Below are 22,642 nucleotides of genomic sequence, written 5' to 3'. Positions count from 1 at the left end.
CACAGGTTAGATGTGGTAACGGATTTGCTGTTATACCATACTACCACTTGTATGGAAGAAATAACTCCTTTGCTTGCTCTAGCAACAGACTCGATGCAACTACTTTATCTTAAGGACACTCACTAGCATCCTCTTTGGCTGACACCCATCCACTGACTCTACTAGATGAAGGGATGGCCCTCACAAGACAAGCCCCATGACACAGATCTGTACTCACTGTAGGCAGATACAGATCCTTCCTGGTGTGTCTCCCTTCCAGTCATCTCTGCAGGACTTCTGGGTTCAGCTTCACTCAGATTCAGGCCCTCAGGTCCACCACTTGATATCGCATGGCAGCATTTACAGAGGAGGGGCAGCCACCCCCTCCCTCCGGGACACTCCGGGACCCCGCTCTCCAGCCGAAGACCCTGAGCACATGTGCCCTTGGCATATATACAGTCACCCAACATGCACTGAGGCACTTTTCTCTACCAATGGCCAGTGCTGTAAATATGCCTGTGCTCTCATTTGTCAGGTTTCCTCCCACTGTCCAATATGCCCCCCTGTTGGACCAGTGAATACCTCCCATCTTTTTGAGATGGGAATGAGGGACACCTATCAGCAAAAGTATGCAGACATAGGACACAACCCTTGCCACACCCCCTTAAAGGAGAATTGTACAAAAAAAACAAGATTGGTTAAACCCACACGTGCTTTTTTTACCACTACTATTCCTTTATATTGGCTTTTGGAATTTATAAATGCAGCAATTTAGAAATCAAATGAAAGGTTTAGCGCTGGAAAACACTTTGATAGCTAAAAAGTGCATTTTATATACATCTATATAGATCAGACAAAAATGAGGGACAAATGAGGAGGAATGAGGGACAGAGGGACATTGCTCCAAATCAGGGACAATCCCTGAAAATCAGGGACAGTTGGGAGCTATGCCAGTGTGAAACATTCAGACAACATGAGTAGCACCTGATCACCATGAGCAGATCCCATCAATGGACCCCTGCTCCCTGCTAGGCAGAGAGCATCTAAATTTGCCTGATAGCCTTCCTGGTAAGCAGAAAGACCCAAAAACTATACTATCTTCTAGTACCTACCTAGGAGGGTGCTATAATTACATGGAAGATTACATGTGCCCAGAACACTGCCAAACTCACATTTGGATTTTGTGATGGAAGCAATTATACAAATGTCTTGGTGAAAAGCAAAGGGGGGGGGGGGGTAGGGAGGGACATCCCCGCCAAGGTCCTTACTTAAGCCAAGACAGCATGGCCTGTGGGTACTCATAATGCCTGTCTGTTGTAGTGAGATCAGTGCAGTAATATTACTCACAGATATTTGTGCTTCCTGTGTATCATGTAATGTCTGAGACAGGAAATTATCTAAAGGTGAAGCATAAAGCTCCCAAATGAGTTCACACAAACTGGTTCCTTATCTGATTGTCTTCCCCAGCAGATTGTGATTTATTTGGATGGCTCATCGCTGTCTTTTTCAAATGTAATTCATGATCACAGTGATGGACTGTAAAAGATGACCCCAGGTGGTAGAGATCTCTGCTCAGCGTGTAATGTCTGTTTGCTGTTTATGTAATGCAGGAATAAAGACAGCTGCCGAGAACATCCCCATAGCAAAGTTTCGCAGCGCACGACACACAGGGGCTTGTGCCAAAACCAGCGGAAGAAGAAGACCTGTCCTACTTCAAGTCTTAAGTCAGGTACTGCCTTTTTTATTTGAATAATTTATACAGCACTGACAAATTCTGAAGCACTGTATAGAAAACCATATACATTAATCACCACTCCAGAGGAGTCTAAAGCTGATCTCCAGACAAGCAACTGAATAAAACATTATAAATACATAAAAGGGAGCTTGTATGCCTTCCCTCTGATTTGTATTTCTGTCCATCCAGTCGCGATATTGACACAGATCTGCCACACTGCAGGAGACGTGATTTTTTCTGCTGCAATAGTAACACTTACAGGTCTTGTCATGCTCACATGCTGTGATTGGACAGTGAATGAAAAGGACTGATGAGCTAGCTTATCTCTCTCATTTCGCTTTCTCTTCCTTCTTTTCTCTCTTAGTCTGAGCTCTACTGTACAGTGGTACCAAGCCACATTTAGGAACTTATATTGCTTGCAAAAAAATACATTTAATGGTATATTTATAAATATCAAGCTATATTCATTTGCATCTTCTATATCTGCCTGTAGTTCAGCTAAAAAATTTTGTTTGACTAATGTAATGCCTAGCCATAAATGTTTTTTTTTTGTTACAGTATGATCCACTCTTACTATGGTTTGAGAATATATATATATATATATATATATATATATATATATATATATACACACACACACATATACACACATATACACACACATACATACATATACCTAGTATCTCACAAAAGTGAACTCTCTGAGGAGCTGAAAAAAAGAATTGTTGTTCTACATAAAGATGGCCTAGGTTATAAAATGATTGCCAAGACCCTGAAACTGAGCTGCAGCATGGTAGTCAAGACCATACAGCGGTTTAACAGGACAGGTTCAACTCAGAACAGGCTTCGCCATGCTCGACCAAAGGAGTTGAGTGCACGTGCTCAGGGTCAAATCCAGAGGTTGTCTTTGGGAAATAGAGGTATGAGTGCTGCCAGCATTGCTGCAGAGGTTGAAGGGCCACCCTGTCAGTGCTCAGACCATACGCCGCACACTGCATCAAATTGGTCTGCATGGCTGTCGTCCCAGAAGGAAGCCTCTTCTAAAGGTGATGCACAAGAAAGCCCGCAAACAGTTTACTGAAGACAAGCAGACTAAGGACATGGATTAACCATGTCCTGTGGTCTGATGAGACCAAGATAAACTTATTTGGTTCAGATGGTGACAAGCATGTGTGGCAGCAACCAGGTGAGGAGTACAAAGACAAGTGTGTCTTGCCTACAGTCAAACATGGTGGTGGGAGTGTCATGGTCTGGGGCTGCTGTCGGCACTGGGGAGCTACAGTTCATTGAGGGAACCATGAATGCCAACATGTACTGTGACATACTGAAGCATGATCCCCTCCCTTCGGGGACTGGGCCACAGGGCAGTATTCCAACATGATAATGACCCCAAACACTCCTCCAAGACGACTACTGCCTTGCTAAAGAAGCTGAGGGTAAAGGTTATGAACTGGCCAAGCATGTCTCCAGACCTAAACCCTATTTAGCATCTGTGGAGCCTCCTCAAATGGAAGGTGGAGGAACGCAAGGTCTCTAACATCTACCAGCTCCGTGATGTCGTCATGGAGGAGTAGAAGAGGACTCCAGTGGCAACCTGTGAAGCTCTGGTGAACTTCATGCCCAAGAGGGTTAAGGCAGTGCTGGAAAATAATGGTGGCCACACAAAATATTGACACTTTGGGCCCAATTTCACAATTTTCACTTAGGTGTGTACTTACTTTTGTTACCAGCAGTTTAGACATTAATGGCTGTGTGTTGAGTTGTTTTGAGGGGACAGCAAATTTACACTGTTATACAAGCTGTATACCCACTACTTTACATTGTAGCAAAGTATAATTTCTTCAGTGTTGCCATATGAAAAGATATAATATATTTACAAAAATGTGAGAGGTGTACTCACTTTTCTGAGATATTGTATATAGGTATAATATTTCACACCTGTTTAATATTTTTGCATATACAAATACTCATTAGTAGGGATGAGCCAAACACCCCCCCGGTTCTATTTGCAGCAGGACATGCGAACAGGCAAAAAATTTGTGCGAACACCGTTAAAGCCTATGGGACGCGAATGTGAAAAATCAAAATGCTCATTTCAAAGGCTTTTATGTAAGATATTGCTATAAAAAGTGTTTGGGGACCCGGGTCCTGTCCCAGGGGACATGTATCAATGTAAAAAAAACTTTTAAAATGGATGTTTTTTCAGGAGAAGTGATTTTAATAATGCTTAAAGTGAAACAATAAAAATGAAATATTCCTTTAAATATCGTGCCTCGGGGTCTCCTTAGTCTGTCTGTAAAGTAGCGCATCTTTCCCATGTTTATAACAGTACCACAGCAAAATTACATTTCCACAGGAAAAAAAGTCATTTAAAACTGCTCACGGCTGTAATGAATGGTCAGAATATGGGGAACCCCGTGCCAAAAATACGCAAAAAATATGACGTGGATGTCCCCCCCAAATCCATATCAGGCCCTTCAAGTCTGGTATAGATGTTAAGGGGAACCCCGCACCAAAATTGAAAAAAAAAATGGCGTGGGGGTGCCCCAGGCACCCAGGAACCATATACTCTGAACAGCAGTAGATATACTATACGGCGTACCCTACATACTCTGCAGAAAAATTGGGCTTTAGGTACTGGTGGTGCCAGAACACTGATACTCTTGTTGAGTGAAGGAACGGGCCCTGCTGTGAAATATTATATAAAAAATTGTAATAACATGCCCCTGTTAAACAGAAAAATTAGGCCTTGGGTGGTGGTAGAGGTGCCCTAAACCAAAAATATTGTTGGAAGTTAGCATCATCAAGATTGAGGAGGAATAGGATAAGCAGCATAGGCAGTATTCAAGGGATCCCAGATCCATAGCAAATTCAATCAGTTATATCAGCATCAGGTGCTTGACAGCTGCTTATCCAGGATTGATTATTTTTTATAAATGTGAGCATATCAACAGAGTCTGTGGACAGGCGCACTCTTTGATCCGTTACAAACCCTCCAGCAGCACAGAATGTGCGTTCAGAAAACACGCTGGATGCAGGACAGGCCAGTAGCTCGATTGCATATTGAGCAAGTTCTGGCCAGTTGTCCATCCTCAAGATCCAGTAACCCAGTGGATGCTCGGTTGGAAAGGTCTCCAAGTCTGCTCTTGCCCCTAGATATTCTTGCACCATATAATGCTGGCGATGGTTGCTTGAACCAATCAGACCTTGGCGCTGAGGACTGAAAAATAGTTTAAAGGCATCAGTCAGCCGGCCACCTTCTCCACCGCTCTTCCTCTGACTGAACAAAGCCTCAGCAACACGTTGTCCAGCACCAGGAAATGGTAACCTCCCAGGGTCTGGAAATCCGTTACACAAACCTTTCTTTAAGGCCTCCTAAAGATTTTTCCTCCTCTGCTCCCTCTGCGAAGGCAGGATGAGTTCTGCAACTTTACCCTTGTAATGTGGATCAAGAAGGGTTGCCAGCCAGTAATGATCCCTCTCCTTGATACCACGAATCCTAGAGTCCCCTGGGTCACTAAGGATCACATTATCCTTAACTACCTCCTCGGGTTTCTGGGGACTGAAAACCATCCCTCGAAGACTGCTGCTGAGTGTTATCCTCTACATCCATGCTGACACAATCCTGCTCCTCCTCCTCCTCTTCTTCCTGTGTGTTTGGCAGGCCCACAGGAATACTATCTGGATAAAGGGGACCTTGAGAGGAAAGGAAGTCCTCCTCTTCCTCCCGCTGTTCTGCCTCAAGTGCCTTGTCCATGATTCCATGAAGCGTGTGCTCCAGCAGGAAGACTAAAGGGACAGTGTCAATGATGTATGCATTGTCGCTGCTCGCCATCCTTGTGGCCTCCTCAAATGGTGATAGGACAGTGCATGCATCCTTAAACAGTAGCCACTGGCATGGTGAAATAAAGCCAAGCTCCCCTGACCCTGTTCTGGTGCTATACTTGCACAGGTACATATTGATGGCCCTCTGCTGTGTGTGCAGCAGCTGCAGTATTGGGTCAAATGTCCCTGTTGGAGGGCGGAGAGAAGGTTGGTGCCATTGTCGCATACAACCAAGCTGGCATGGCGTCAACCACCTCTGAGCCTGCCCCTGCAGAGCTGACAAAATTTCTGCCCCAGTGTGACTTCTGTCTCCTAGGCAGACCAACTCAAGCACCACATGGCATCATTTAGCCTGACTGCTTGCGTAGCCCCTTGAACGCTTACAGAGCACTGCTGATTCAGAGGACAAATCTGCAGAAGAGGCCATAGAGGAAGAAGAAGAGGACGGGGTGGAGGAGAGAGCTGTGTCAAAATCACCACTAGCATTTTGGAGGTGTGGTGGTGGAACAAGCTCCAACAACACTGAACCCTGTCCTGCATCCTTCCCAGCTGCCAGCAGAGTTACCCAGTGTGCCATGAAGGAAAGGCAACATCCCTGCCCGTGCCTGCTGGACCATGAGTCAGCAGTAATACGAACCTTACTGCTGACTGCCTTATCCAACTAGGCCAAAACATTACCTTCCACATGCCGGTAGAGAGTCGGATGGACTTCTGTGAAAAGAAATGGCGTTTTGGAACCTGCCACTGAGGTACAACACATTCCACAAATTTGCGAAAGGGGGCAGAGTCTACCAGCTGAAAAGGCAGCAGTTGCAGTGCTAGCAATTTGGCCAAGCTAGCATTTAGACGCTGAGCATGTGGATGGCTGGGACAAAATTTCTTTTTACAGTTCACCAACTGGGGTAGGGAAATGTGCCTGCTAAAATCAGGTGGTGGTGTACTGCTAGCAGATTGGCTGCAAGTACTTGGGACACCTACTGCAGTGCAGGTTTTTGAGAGGACTGGAGGTATAGTAGGGTTGGAGATCCCAGATGAGGAGCAAGAAGTCCGCCTTTTTCTTTGATGTGGGTCTTTCAAGTGCTGTTGCCAATGGACTTCATGGCAGGTCGTCTGGTGAGGCATGTGATGCCCAAGCGGCTGCTGTTTTGGCCATGCTTGATCCGCTTCAGGCATAGTTTGCAAACAGCAATGGTGCGATCTGCTGCACACGTGTTGAAAAAGGCCCACACCAAGTAACTTTTAAAAGTCAGCGGGGTGTCAGCAGCGCACTGCACCTGCAGAGCTCTGTGGTGTGATGCAATAGGGTGGATGCCTTTAAGCTGCCCCCTAGAGGACATCCTGCCTCGTTGTGCCTCCTCCTCACTTTCCTCCTCTCTTCTCGTCTCTCAGGCACTCAAGTACAATCAGTGACATCATCATCCCCTCCCTCCTCATCACTGGCGCAAACTTGGTAGTATGCTGCAGCTGGGGGACCATGACTGCCAGTTTCTTGTCTTTCTGTGGCACTCCCTCTCTCTAGGCTCACGTTACTCCCTTCCTCAACCTTCCTCAACCTGGGAACCAACATCAGAGCCTTCAAATGGCTTCGCATCTTCCAGCAGCATGTAACCGACACTGGTCAAATAATTCTGGGGGCTCCTCCGTGCATGATGGTGGGGCTACGGAAGGAGTAACTGTGGACAAGGAGCCAGTGGAATAGGCCACTTTGACAGCTGCTTTGGAAGGCAAACTGCTCTGAGCCTGGGTGACAGAGGATGAGGAGGATGAGGATGGCTTCGTTATCCACTCCACCAACTCTTCTGCATGTTGTGGCTCAATACCACGGCCAGCAGCAGAAAAAAAGGACAAGCATGCCCTCTGGCCACCTGCGGAGGATGCACCATGTCCACGACCACCACTGTTGACTGTAGACACAGAGGCTGCTTGCCCTCTTTTAGTGGCCTGTGAGTGTCTGCCTCTCTTTGGTGGACTTCTGAACATGAGGTATTTTTTGTTTTGCAACACCACACTACACTGTATTACAGTATATACTGTGTATAGGGTCTGAAGTGTATTAGAAACTATACACCACCGAATGCACTGTATATATAGTCTATGCTGAATGCAGAGTATATATATTTATATATATATATATATATATATATATATATATATATATATATATATATATATATACACACACACACATATACATATATATATATATGTATATACACATATACATACACTAGAATATATATATATATATATATATATATATATATATATATATATATATATATATATATATATATATACATACACCGCCTGCACTGTATTAGAGACTGTACAACGGCTGCACTGTATTGTATACTGTATACACCACCAGAAGTGTAGTAGAAACTGTACACACTGTATTAGATACTGTGTACACCGCCTGCACTGTATTAGAAACTGTACAATGGCTGCACTGTATTGTATACTGTGTACACCACCAGAAAAGTAGTAGAAATTGTACACACTGTATTAGATACTGTGTACACCGCCTGCACTGTATTAGCAACTGTACAATGGCTGCACTGTATTGTATAATGTGTACACCACCAGAAGTGTATTAGAAACTGTACAGCCTCACAAAAAATTAAATAACACTCCTAAAGCCACATCCGTATAAAATTGATTGGAAGAAAGGAAGGATAAAGGGCCACAGGGCACTAATTCAGACTTTACAGGCAAGATGGACAATGATATAGTACAAAATATATTTTATTAACAATAAGTCATATCAAACAGGTCAAGTAAAACAGAATTAAAAACATACGATAGGCATATAATAGTAATGAGTATCTAGTGTAAACAAGAGAGAGTTGACACCAAATAAACGGCAGTGAGCCCCTGTGCGTCAACGCGTTTCGCTGTTCTGCTTCGTCAGGACACACTTGGGGGTAGTTGGAAGGGACAGGTTTCACTTGTCAGCATAGAAGTATCTCCACATCTAGATATCCCAGATGATCAGAGAGGAATCACCGTGTAAAGCAGGAGGCAGTTTCTTACTAATACCAGCGACTGTGTATAGGGCTGATGGCGTAAAGATATATAGATATGAATATAAACTCATATGGTTCACCGAGGGAAGAAGGAGATACACCATAAGTATCCAGTAAGTATGTGATTGACCAAGGCATGCAGGTCAGGTGCATGCTTTGGCCAATCATCGATCTCGCAGTGCATTATGGGGCGTTCTGCGGCGCTCAAATTTCCTGCGATCGCCCCATAATGTTCTCTGTTCTGCAAACGAGCGTACATCCAATGTTCGAGTCGAACTTATGTTCAATCTGAACATCGTGTTCATCCCTACTCATTAGATAAGAAGCACCATATCCAAGACCTAAAAACTATGGTAGTGCTGCACAATGAGTGTGCCTTGTTCAACCTTTTATTTTACTGGATATGATCTGTCTGATTTAAAGCAGTAGACCTTGTTCACTGTGTAATGATGCCCAAGATTACATTATCTAGGTTGACTTTGTTTTTTAGGTCACATATGGTTGCTTAAAGTGGTTGTAAACCCTTCCATATACCAAGTGAAGTGACTGATCTCAGGTGATACATAGAGCTGAAACAAATCCTCCTACATACTGTACCTGTTTATTTACAATCTTCTCTACAGCCATTCAAAGTGCTGAATTATAAAGCTTGTCTTCACAAAAAATGAAGGGTCAGAGACCTAAAGTCATACGCCGCGTACACACAGTGGGAATTTCCGACAATAAATGTTCGATGGGAGCTTGTTGTCGGAAATTCCGACCGTGTGTAGACATTTTCTGTCTCAATTTCCGACAAACAAAATTTGAGATCTGGATCTCAAATTTTCCAACAAAAAAATCTGTTGTCGGAAATTCGTGTGTACATAATTCTGATGCACAAAATTCCATTCATGCTCAGAATCAAGCAGAAGAGCCGCACTGGCTATTGAACTTCATTTTTCTCGGCTCGTCGTACACGTTCTACGTCACCGCGTTCGTGACGTTCGGAATTTCCAACAACATTTGTGTGACCATGTGTATGCAAGACAAGTTTGAGCCAACATCTGTTGGAAATCCAGGCTTTTGTTGTCGGAATGTGCGATCGTGTGTATGCGGCAATACTCTGCGGTCCTCAATGGGCTGCCAATCAGCTAGAAGTCCCTCCCCTGTCACTATTTTTCTCTTGGTGTCATGAAAACTTGTCAAAAGTGACTCATCCTGATAGCAGAAGAATGAAGCAACTGACAAAATTGGCACTAATGCCTCGTACACACGATCGGACTTTCCGACAACAAAACCGTGGAATTTTGTCCGAAGGGTGTTGGCTCAAACTTGTTTTACATACACACGGTCACACAAACGTTGGCCAACAATTACGAACGTAGAGAAGTCTAGAAGTCTAGACCTACTACATGGTTTTTCAGCTCTTTAGCGCCACCCTTTGGGCTCCATCTGCTAATTTCCTGTTAGTAGAAATTTGGTGAGTGTTGATTCGCGCTTTTCTTTTCGCTTTTTTCATTTAGCGCTTTTCAGTTTGTGCTTTTCAGTTAGTTTCTGAACGGCCATTCGTCAACCAGACATGTTGCGGAATCGGAGGAGATAACGTGTTATCATTGGCCTTGGAGTTATTGCTTTGACATTTTTTTTTTTGGTTGAATAATGATTTGATTTGGTATATTTTCTATATTTTTGAATGCATAGAATGCACTTTTTGGTTAAGTTCTATTGGCAGATAGCATGTCTAATTTTTTTTTTTTTGAAATGCACAATAAAACAGTTGTGGAGAATAATACTTGGCTATGTGTTTTACTGAAAATGACAGTTTGAGAGTAGGCAGTTATATTTTAAAAAATACAATGTAAAATTAACAAGGGACACCAACATAATTGTATCTTTGTTCTTAAAAACTACGGGATAATGGTGTTGTGGTAACTTGCATAAATAAAAAAAAAACATAATAATATTATTCCTGATATCACTAGAAAAAAAGCCTTTGAAAATCTGTTTGCAATAACTCCATCAGAATCACCAGCAAAGCAGCTTCATTATTATCCCATTAACCACTTCAGTCCCGGAAGAATTTACCCCCTTCCTGACCAGAGCACTTTTTGCGATTCGGCACTGCATCGTTTTAACTGACAATTGCGCAGTCGTGCAACATTGTACCCAAACAAAATTGACATCCTTTTTTTCCCACAAATAGAGCTTTCTTTTGGTGGTATTTGATCGCCTCTGCGGTTTTTATTTTTTGCGCTATAAACAAAAGAATAGCGACAATTTTGAAAAAGCGCATTGTTTTTTACTTTTTGCTATAATAAATATCCCCCAAAAATATATAAAAAAACATTTTTTTCCTCAGTTTAGTCCAATATGTATTCTTCTATATATTTTTGGTAAAAAAAAAAACCAAACAAAAAAAATCGCAATAAGCGTATATTGATTGGTTTGCGCAAAAGTTATAGCTTCTACAAAATAGGGGATAGATTTATAGCACTTTTATTATTAATTGTTTTTATTAGTAATGGTGGCGATCTGCGATTTTTATCGGGACTGCGACATTATGGTGGACACATCGGACATTTTTGACACTATTTTGGGACCATTATCATTTATACAGTGATCGATGCTATAAAAATGCACTGATTACTGTGTAAATGACACTGGCAGTGAAGGGGTTAACTACTAGAGGGCAGTGAAGGGGTTAAGTGTGTCCTAGGGATTGATTCTAACTATGAGGGAGCTGGGCTTCAACACACAGGACAATGATCACTGCTCTCGATGAGAGAGAGCTGTGATCACTGTCCTGTCACTAAGCCAGTGGTTCTCAACTCCAGTCCTCAGGACCCACCAACAGGCCAGATTTTAAGTATTACCTTGGAGGAGATGCAGACTAGAATACTGCAATCACTGAGCAGCAAATGATATCACCTGTGATGTATTTCAGTTATCGTGCAAACCTGGCCTGTTGGTGGGTCCTGAGGACAGGAGTTGAGAACCACTGCACTAAGCAGAACAGGGAAATGCTTTGTTCACTAAAGCATCTCCCAGTTCTTCCTCTCCGTGACACGATCGCGGGCACCCGGCGGACATCGCGGCACCGCTTCTTAAAGGGGATGTACCTGTACGCACTTTTACCTGCCAGTGCCATTCTGCACGTAAATCGGCGTGCGCTGGTCGGCAAGCGGTTAAAGAAGAAGAGAATTGTACGCTGCATTTGGAGATTTCATAATTTGCCACGTTACGAATGTTAATTCTCCATTACAAACGCTAGTTTACAAGGCCGACTGCTTCTGCTTCCGAGCATGCGTGTTTGTACTTTGGACTTTTGTCCGACGGTCTTGTGTACACACGATCGGAAAATCCCCCAAAACACATTTGTTGGTGAAAAATTTAAAGACATGCTAGCCAACATTTGTTGGCAGAAAGTCTGACAACAATTGTCCGATGGAGCATACACACGGTCGGATTTTCCGCCAAGAGCCTGACATCCAACATTTCCCGTCGGAAAATCTGAACGTGTGTACGGAGCTTTAGTGCTCTGGATTGAGACAAGTACACACTATAGAGGATATGCTTTGTTCATATTTCTTTTGAGAGCAGATAGGAGCCATTAAGCGCTTACCCCCAAAGGAGCTGCTTGGTATAATAGGTTCTTTGCCACGACGCTGTGAACAGCTTCATTCCCTCCGACACACCTGGTTAAATATTAGGATGCTGCAAACAACTACTGTATGTGAGCACAAGTATCAGTATTCTACACACAACTATGTTAGGGTATCAGGAAATAAGCACCAAGCTACTTAATTGTAAGTAAAGCAAGTATATTGTCACAGGACAAAAGTAAACTACAATGTAATATGTAATATTACAATGTAAATATAATGCAAATATACAGTGCCTTGCAAAAGTATTCACCCCCCTTGGCATTTTTCGTGTTTTGTTGCCTCACAACCTGGAATTAACATGGACTGTTTGAGAATTTGCATCATTTAATGTACAGAACATGCCCACAACTTTGAAGATGTTTTTTTTAAATTATTGAGAAGCAAACAACAAATAGGGACAATATAAGAGAAAAAGTCAATGTGCATAACTATTCACCCCCCTAAAGTCAATACTTTGTAGAGCCACCTTTTGCGGCTATCACAGCTCCAAGTGGCTTTGGATAAGTCTCTATGAGCTTGCCGCTTCTTACCACTGGGATTTTTGCCAATTCCTCCTTGCAAAACTGCTCCAGCTCCTTCAAGTTGGATGGTTTGTGCTTGTGAACAGCAATCTTTAAGTCCGACCACAGATTTTCTAATGGATTGAGGTCTGGACTTTGACTAGGCCATTCCAACACATTTACATGTTTCCCCTTAAACCACTCAAGTGTTGCTTTAGCAGTGTGTTTGGGGTCATTGTCCTGCTGGAAGGTGAACCTCCATCCTAGCCTCAAATCACACACAGAGTGGTACAGGTTTTGCTCAAGAATATCCCTGTATTTAGCAGCATCCATCTTTCACTCAACCCTGACCAGTTTCCCAGTCCCGACTGCTGAAAAACATCCCCACAGCATGATGCTGCCACCACCATGTTTCACTGTGGGGATGGTGTTCTTTGGGTGATGTGATGTGTTGGGTTTGCGCCAGACATAGCGTTTTCTTTTATGGCCAGAAAGTTCAATTTCTGTCTCATTAGACCAGAGCACCTTCCTCCATACATTTTGGGAGTCTCCCATATGCCTTTTCGCAAACTCAAAACGTGCCATTTTGTTTTTTTCTGAAAGTAATGGCTTTCTTCTGGCCACTCTGCCATAAAGCCCAACTCTATGAAGCGTAAAGCTTATTGTCTTCCTATGTACAGATACTCCAGTCTCTGCTGTGGAACTCTGCAGCTCCTCCAGGGTTACCTTAGGTCTCTGTGCTGCCTCTGTGATTAATGCCCTCCTTGCCCGGTCCGTGAGTTTTGGTGTGCGGCCGTCTCTTGGCAGGTTTGCTGTTGTGCCATGTTCTTTCCATTTGGTTATGATAGATTTGATGGTGCTCCTAGGGATCATCAAAGATTTGGATATTTTTTTATAACCTAACCCTGACTTGTACTTCTCAACAACATTGCCCCTTACCTGTTTGGAGAGTTCCTTGGTCTTCATGGCAGTGTTTGGTTAGTGGTGCCTCTTGCTTCGTTGTTGCAGCCTCTGGGGCCTTTCAAAAAGGTGTGTATATGTAATGACAGATCATGTGACACTTAGATTGCACACAGGTGGACAACATTTCACTAATTATGTGACTTCTGAAGGTAATTGGTTGCACCATAGCTTTTTATGGGCTTCATAACAAAGGGGGTGAATACATACATACATGCCAATTATCAGTTTTTAATTTCTGAAAAATAGTTTTGTGTATATATTTTTCTAATTTTACTTCACCAACTTAGGCTATTGTGTTCTGATCTGTCACATATAATTCAGATTAAAAAAAATATTGAACTAAAGGCTGTAATGTAACAAAATAGGTAAAAAGCCAAGGGGAGTGAATACTTTTGCAAGCCACTGTAATTGAGCAGATGGCTCACAATAAACTGAATTGGGTAATTGCTAGATTATAGCAGCTCAGTCTAAAGCCAGGTACATGCTAACAATGTTGGAGACACTGTACTAACCATGTCTCCCCCACTGAGTTATTGTGTTCTAACAGGAGGACACCCCCCCCCCCCCGCCAAAACACTCCAATCAGCGCTGTCTGCCGTTGGCAGAGAGCGTTGATCGGGAGTTGGTTGGCTGCTGGTTTTCCAGCATGCTTGTCCGACAGACCGTCATACACACTGGCAGAATTCCAGCTGTTCTTTTTTTTTTAATTAGCAAATGTCTCCCGACATGCCCGTGTGTATGGGGCTTAAATCACTATACTACTACTAACCAAGATAACCTACCTAACAAGGAACAGTATCAGTAATGAACAGTATCAATAATGCAAAATAAGCTCATAGGAGCTTCTCTTCAATCAATGGTAAAGGTAAATAAACATCTCAAATTGCACTCTGTATATAGCACTCTATATTTATCTCAAGGTTGGTACCCCTGGCTGCAACCTTCATCCAGCTGGGGCCTAGTCTTTACAGTGGTACACATCTGTACCATCCCTTTGAACTCTGTATGCAATGATTTTGAAACTACTAGGTAGATAGGCAGTTTCCCTTTTTCCAGATCTGCTACCAGCGTTAAAATCAAACACAGCAGTGGACACTCACCAGTCCTGGTAACACAGAGAACCTTGGTCTGAACATTCATCTGACCGCAACCCCTCTGGCTCTGCTCTCAGGGCAACTCTGGTCCTCAGCAATCTGGTTCTCAGTCGGCCACTGACAAGTACACACACAGAGGTGCACACCAATCTAGTCCCCACACAGGGAGAGAACTCTTAATTTCTGAAAGCACATTCCTCTCCTCCCCTTACATGCCTTTCTCTCTGGATTGTAGTCCATTCCCCATTCACTCCCATGGCAAAGTCCTTCCCAGAAAAAACCTTTTTCTGAAAGTTCAGTGAGGCTTTCCTTGAGTCCTTTCACTTCTTCGATTCCCACCGGCTCCCCCTGGTGAGTGCAGGCTGAACAGCGCTGAAGCCGGCATAGGAATCTTGCCCAGGCACGCAAGACGGCTGCAGCACAGCATCCTGCAGTTTCCCTCTCTGCCATCCAAGCACCCGGCTACAGTTGTTTTCCCAAAACATGTGACTTGGTAATTCTGAGATATGCCCCACTGTCTCATATGAAGTGTGACTTTTTATGATAAGTCCACTACAAAGCTACTTTTCTGCAGTTGTCTCTCATTAAACTGTGCTGGCCAAAGTCAACTGTAATGCAGAGTTGTCCAAAAATTTTGGTGGGGGTCATTGACTAAATTTGATACGCTGATCACTTAGCAAAGAACAATAATTACAAGGTTCCAGTGTAATTACATCATCATGCCACACCCACACAGATGTCATGAACCTGCAAAGCTCCACGGAAGGGCTCATGACATTCCATCTTTCATGTGTCTATTTATGCTGGGCAATCTGTTTGAGATAAATGCTGCCGTTTTTCATTTTGACCCAAAATGAAAGCATTCTCACAGGAGGAATAGCAGCACAAGCCATAAATTTATTGTAGTTTTACGACCCTATGAGTGTTTAAAAAAATGATTGTGGCATTCCCTGATTCTGTTTTGGAAATCAGAAAATTCATAGCAGGATATCATAGACTGTGTGAGAGTTTAGCAGCGGGCATTAATGGGAATGATGGTTCCTATTAGTTGTTTTTAGTAAATGCCTGAAAACACCATAAAGTTCCTCTGGGCTGCGGACAAGTTTCCTTGCTGTAAAATAACTTCTTATGGCATGAGAACAAAATTCCCATAGTGTGATTAACAGCTGCTATTTTGCGAGAATCCAGCATTCAAGTCATGAAAATAAAAAATTACAGACTTTATAAGATACAGTGCCTTGAAAAAGTATTCATACCCCTTGACATTTTCCACATTTTGTCATGTTACAACCAAAAAGTTAAATGTATTTTATTGGGATTTTATGTGATAGACCAACACAAAATGGCACATAATTGTGAAGTGGAAGGAAAATGATAAATGGTTTTCAAAATTTATTACAAATAAATATCTGAAAAGTGTGGCGTGCATTTGTATTCAGCCCCCTTTACTCTGATACCCCTTAGCTAAAATCTAGTGGAACCAATTGCCTTCAGAAGTCACCTTATTAGTAAATAGAGTCCACCTGTGTATAATTTGATGACAATATAAATACAGCTGTTCTGTGAAGCCCTCAGAGGTTTTTTAGAGTAACTTAGTGAGCAAACAGCATCACAAAAGCCAAGGAACACACTAGACAGGTCAGGGATAAATTTGTGGAGAAGTTTAAAGCAGGGTTAGGTTATAAAACAATATCCCAAGTTTTGAACATCTCACAGAGCACTGTTCAATCCATCATCGGAAAATGGAAAGAGTATGGCACAACTGCAAACCTACCAAGACATGGCCATCCACCTAAACTGACAGCCCGGACAAGCAGAACATTAATCAGAGAAGCAGCCAAGAGGCCCATGGTAACTCTGGAGGTGCTGCAGAGATCCACAGCTCAGGTGGGAGAATCTGTATACAGGACAACTATTAGTCGTGCTCTCCACAAATCTGGTAGAAGAGTGGCAAGAAGAAAGCCATTGTTGAAAGAAAGCCATAAGAAGTCCCATTTGCAGTTTGCAAGAAGCCACGTGGGAGACTCAGCAAACATGTGGAAGAAGGTGCTCTTGGCCTAAAAGCAAAACACTATGTGTAGCGGAAAACTAACATTGCACATAATCCTGAACACACCATCCAGCAGGGACAGAGAAGCTGACCAGAGTTGATAGGAAGATAGATGGAGCCAAATACAGGGAACTCTTAGAAGAAAATCTGTTAGAGTCTGCGAAAGACTTGAGGCTGTGATGGAGGTTCATCTTTCAGTAAGACAACAACCCTAAACATACAGCCAGAGCTACAATGGAATGGTTTAAATCAAAGCATATTCATGTGTTAGAATGGCCCAGTCAAAGTCCAGACCTAAATCCAATTGTGAATCTGTGGCAAGACTTGAAAATTGCTGTTCTCAGACGCTCTCCATCCAATCTGACAGAGTTTGAGATATTTTGCAAAGAATGGGCAAAAAATGTCACTTTCTAGATGTGCAAAGCTGGTAGAGACATCCCCAAAAAGACTTGCAGCTCTAATTGCAGCGACAGGTGGTTCTACAAAGTATTGACTCAGGGGGGCTGAATACAAATGCACGCCACGCTTTTCAGATATTTGTAAAAAATGTTGAAAACCATTTTATCATTTTCCTTCAATTTCACAATGATGTGCTACTTTGTGTTGGTCTATCCCAATAAAATACATTTACGCTTTTGGTTGTAACATGACAAAATGTGGAAAATTTCAAGGTGTATGAATACTTTTTCAAGGGACTGTAATTTCTTGCAGGATGATAGGTAAGACATTGCCACTGCTTTGATCAGTGCTAGACTATTTCATACAAAATCAGTACAAATGCTCCCTAAGGATTTCTGTGCTTATTCAAAATGCAAATGTCCTCTTTTTTATATGTTAACCTTATGACATACAGTATGCTGGACAGCGTTTGTTACCCTAAGACTTCATATTCCTGATATGTGCCTGCTGTACCATGTACTTGTATGAGAAAGTATCCTGTTTTCTTTGTTTTGCTTCCTTTGTGTGACATCCCTGGTGTTCTTGCCAGCCCCTCTGCTTTACTATTAAAAACTGACCACAGCAGAAGAGCACCCCGTGGTCATTTATCTAGCTATGCTGGGAACTCAGCCTGCTCTCATCCAATGATCAGACTGGTCCCAACATGCCCCTGCAGCACAGCCATTCACTGGGAAGCTCAGTGTGCTGCTGCTTCTCCTCCCCCCAGCTCTTATATAGCCGAGAACAGAGGAAATGTGATCACTTATAAAAAAAAAAAATTATCATTTTTTTTTTTATATCTATAAAAAATGTTTTGCCTTTCATTTCTATTTTCAACTGAATGGCTTATTTTACCTTTATTTTAAGGTAATCGTTCATAAGCACTTTCATTTTTTTTGTTTAACCACTTGCCGCCCGCCCACCATCTAATGACGGAGGAGCCGTGCGGCTCTTGTTCTGGAAAGACTTCATATGACGGTGTCCCAGAACGGCCGCTCTCCCATGGGGGCATGCAGTACGGTGTTCCTTGGACACAGCGCCCCCGATCTCGGTAAAGACCCGGTGACGCGGCTCTTTAACCATGTGATCGGCTGTATCTAATCACAGCCGATCAAATGTAAATGCGGAAGTGCTGTTTATCGGGTCTCCTCGCCTCACACTGACAGAGTGTCTGGTGAGGAGAGCCGATCAGCAGTATCTCCTCACAGGGAAGACCAGGACAGGTAATCAGTGCCCTGATTACAGTAAAGCCTCAACAGTGCCCATTAGTGACACCAATCAGTGCCCATTAGTGAGGCCAATCAGTGCTGCCTTTCAGTGCCCATCAGTGCCTGCTCAATCAGTGTTGCCCATCAATTCCCATCAGTGCCGCTCATCAGTGCCTCCTATCTGTGCTGCTTATCAGTGCCACCTATCAGTGCCCATCAGTGCGACATATTAGTGCCTCCTCATCAGTGCCACCTAATCAGTGCCCTCTCATCAATGCCCATAAGTGCTACCTCATCAGTGCCCATCGGTGCAGCCTATCAGTGCTCATCAGTGCCGTCCCATAAGCACACATCAGTGAAGGAGGAAAACTACTTATTTAGAAAATTTACTGACAAACAAAGAAAAACTTTTTTTCCCCAAAATTTTTGGTCTTTTTTCTTTTTTTGTGTAAAAAATAAAAAACCCAGCAGTGATTAAATACCACCAAAAGAAAGCTCTATTTGTGTGAATAAAATGATAAAAATTTAATTTGGGTTCAGTGTTGCATGACTGCGCAATTGTCATTCAAAGTGTGACAGCACTGAAAGCTGAAAATTGGCCAGGGCAGGAAGCAGGTCAAAGTGCGCAGTAGCCAAGTGGTTAAGAACTGTTAATTTGGTAACAGTATAAAGATAATTGAAGTACATTACAGGCATGTAAGAAAAAAAGAATAGTCAACATACAGTACTGTAGAGTTATCAGTCGACACAGAAAAAAATATAGCAGTATTTAGCATACAAAGATGTGATATAACGTCATACAGTATATTGCATTATAAGCCACATATATTGTACATATATCACAATAATAAACAAGTGTCCAAACTAAAAAAGCAATGGAAAAAAGGAAAGGAATAGGAGAGTGACATTCTTAAATTTTCAAGATTTTTCTCTTCACTTTGGCTGTTGCTAAATTTTACTGGTTGCCACAGGTGATCTATACGCATTGTAGCAGCTATGTATGTACAAAAATGGCAACTGGATTGTCCTCTACCTGTCACACTGGCAATACAACTGCAAAAGCTCTAATATAGGTTATTTCCTTGAAGACCAAACTACTGCTCAATAGTTGGCAATGAAGTGAAACCTTGCTAATGTAGCACTAACTCTCGATGGAGCTACTGGTTTAAGCGGGCTTGTTACCTTCACTCTCCTTCCCTCTGTTTTACCGCCACCGGGTCAAGGGTTCCGTTGAGTTTACCTCTGGACGATACACGCACCAACACTTGAGTACGTTTTCAATGCTTTATTAAACAATTTACTAAGTAGCAGGAAAGAGGCAGAAAGGAAACTGCAGAAGAAACTCAAATATCTTCTTATAAGATTCTTGACAAATGTCCTGGTAGAATTTGGATATTATAATAGAATGCGCTCCCCTCGTGGGACACAATCTTTGCACACCTGGATAGGCCTCTCTCACTTGCCTAGCAGCCAGTACGTAGCACGAACAAAAGTCTCTGCCACAGACTTGTTTGGGATAAACCTGTACTATCCTTTGCCACAGGATGTATTGGTCTTTATGCGATGAACGTCGGTCACAGTGCTTGAACCTTTAAGCCAACCCGGCAACACTATGCTGTATAGTTACTTTAGGATACGTCCTCCAACCGAGTCACCAGGCCCCTCTCCAGACCAGCACGCTGCGTGATCCTTCCATGACGGGTCCTCCCCTGGGATCTCCTTGGTTGCCCAGCTTCTTCACTCTGGATAGAGAGCTCAGGACCATTCCTCGGCTGCTGTGGAAGGCCCCAGACAAGCTTCTGGGCCCACCCATGCGCCGCAGCGACGTGGGCCTCCGGAATGGACCACGAGATTGTTCTCTAACGCATACCTGTCGGCCAGGAGGACAAGCAGGTGGCTGTAAAATGAACCCCACAATATGGCGTCTGTCCCATAAATACCCTCGTCCAGAATGCAACTCGGAGGACCACCTCCACCGGGTTGATCCCGGGACAGAAGAGCATCCATACGCTTCGACACGTTGCCTTTCCAACACTGACTAGTGATAACAGCGACACCCACCGGTCAGTATGGAAACACATACAACGTCAGCCAAGCTGGAACAGAGGCAAACTTAACCTTTCCTAACGAACAAGTTACTAAATTTACCTAGCATATGGTAGATCGCAAATCTACCAGCGCTACACTAGTTTACAGTGTGAAGAAGTGCTGCCCTTGCGGAAGGTGAGTCAAGAATTAACTGTTGTCAGGGAAAGAGATCGATAGTGTGTTACAGCAATACGGCTCACATAAGCCTTTGGTGGGAGGCAATGCATATAGGATGTTTGTACATTAAAGCATAATATATCAACATTCTTCAGTTTAGTAGACAATTTTCTTTTCGCTGCCTGCCCTGGAGCAGTGCTTACTTGGTGCTGTATTACATCCCAATGCTTTTGCAGCATTAACAACAGTGACTGGACACAGAGAATAACAGCACTCTGGGGTTGATTTACTAAAGGCGCACTGTGCACTACAAGTGTAATGCAAGTGCACTTGGAAGTGCAGCCGCTGTAGATCTGAGGGGAAGATCTAAAATGAGGGGAAGCTCTGCTGATTTCTATCATCCAACCATGTACAAGCAAAAATGCTGTTTTTTATTGTCCTCGCATGTCCCCCTCAGATCTACACCGACTACAATTCCAAGTGTACTTGTAGTGCACAGTGGATTTGCCTGTAGTAAATAACCCCCTCTGTCTTCACCTCGGTGTACGTGGAACTTTGCAAACCTGCAGGCCTTAAAATGAGGGTGGGACAGGGGTGGAGTAAGGGGTGGGGCTAGTAGCCCAAAACATATTTAATGCTTGTGGCATGTACCAAAATAGTGCAAATGGTTTTCACAGCAGTGAATTGAAGATTTTAAAAGCGATGCAAAATATGGAGCTAACAATGCCCTGACATTGGTGTGAGGAAGGAATGTCCCTGAATTAGTGTCATCACTGGAAGGAAAAAATGCAGCTGTGATGGTGTCAGTGAATTAATATGTCTGTCCCATTGTCAGTAGGAGGATATAATTCTGCTGCTGAAAAAATGCTGCAGCATTTGTGCCAGTGGGAGGAAAAAATGCTACTGTGTTGGTGTCATTGGGACCAAAAAATGTTGCTGCAACACTGTCATTGGGAGGGAAACAAGTTAATTTTGTTGGTGCCAGTGGGAGCAAAAATGCTGCTGCATCTGTGATGTCAGCCCATGGAAGCCTGCTTTGGCATCCGAGTCAGTGGGATGAAGGAGGCAAGCTGGGAAGCTAGGGTGGGGTGCACTACTGGGTGCAATGCCTCAAGGGGCCGTGTGTAGTTCTAAGGGGGAGGAGCTGAAGCTTTTTAAGGAAGTTAGGATGGGGTTCTATTAGGATAAAGGGAAGCTCTGGGGTTTCTCCCCCACCCTCTGTTTACTCACAGTTCAGCCTTCCTTCTTAGCATGGTGATTGCCCAGGATAAAGGTAGCTTCTTATTTCCATAGCTCCCAGCTGTCCCTAATTTCGAGGGACTGTCCCTGATTTGGAACAATGTTCCTCTGTCCCTCTTTCCTGCTCATTTGTCCCTCATTTTGCTCTGATCTATATAGTTGTATATAAAATGCACTTTTTATATTTCAAAAAAGGGATTCCCAGTGCTAAACCTTTCATCCAATTTCTAAATTGCTGCATTTGCAAATTTTAAAAGCCAATATAAAGGAATAGTAGTGGTAAAAAAAAAGTTCTTGTGGATCTAATTAACCTTTTTTTTTGGTAATTCTCCTTTAAGGGGGTGTGGCAGAGGGTGTGTCCTATGCCTACATACATTTTCTAGTAGGTGTCCCTCATTCCCATCTCAAAATGTTGGGAGGTATGTTATTTCTACTATCTCTGGTTGTTTGATATGATCTGGAAAAGGGCAGTCTGCCCTCACTTCCCAGCGGGTGCCCATGCTGAGAAAAAGATCTGTTCTCCCTGCGCTCCTCTGCCCATAGTAGGCTGCTGTTGGAGGGAGGAGAGAGTAGAACTATCCCTCCATCAGTTATGACTGCCCCTTCTCTGCCTGACAGGACTCAGGCAGAGAAAACTGGAGAACTGAGCCTGGCCGGTAATGTAAGTGAAAAGCCAGAATCTCCAAAGGAGATCAGGTAAGTTCCTAGGTATTCAGTATGTACACCAATCTGAAAA

General features: G+C 43.2%; 1 protein-coding gene across 4 annotated transcripts in view; it reads left to right on the top strand.

Moving 5' to 3' along the window:
- The window catches only part of ZNF831 (zinc finger protein 831), a 216,170-nt gene that overhangs the window by 90,239 nt on the left and 103,289 nt on the right, over positions 1 to 22,642 (top strand). For all 4 annotated transcript variants that reach the window (XM_073607550.1, XM_073607552.1, XM_073607551.1 and 1 more), the window contains one exon: positions 1,590 to 1,708. In XM_073607550.1, coding sequence (XP_073463651.1) covers positions 1,590 to 1,708 — 119 coding nt within the window. The remainder of the gene's footprint in view (positions 1 to 1,589; positions 1,709 to 22,642) is intronic.

The sequence above is a fragment of the Aquarana catesbeiana genome, linkage group LG12 (assembly GCF_042186555.1).
Source record: "Aquarana catesbeiana isolate 2022-GZ linkage group LG12, ASM4218655v1, whole genome shotgun sequence".
Classification (NCBI taxonomy): Eukaryota; Metazoa; Chordata; class Amphibia; order Anura; family Ranidae; genus Aquarana; species Aquarana catesbeiana.
The sequence above is the reverse complement of the archived record's forward strand: the minus strand, read 5'-3'. Positions and strand labels throughout refer to the sequence as shown.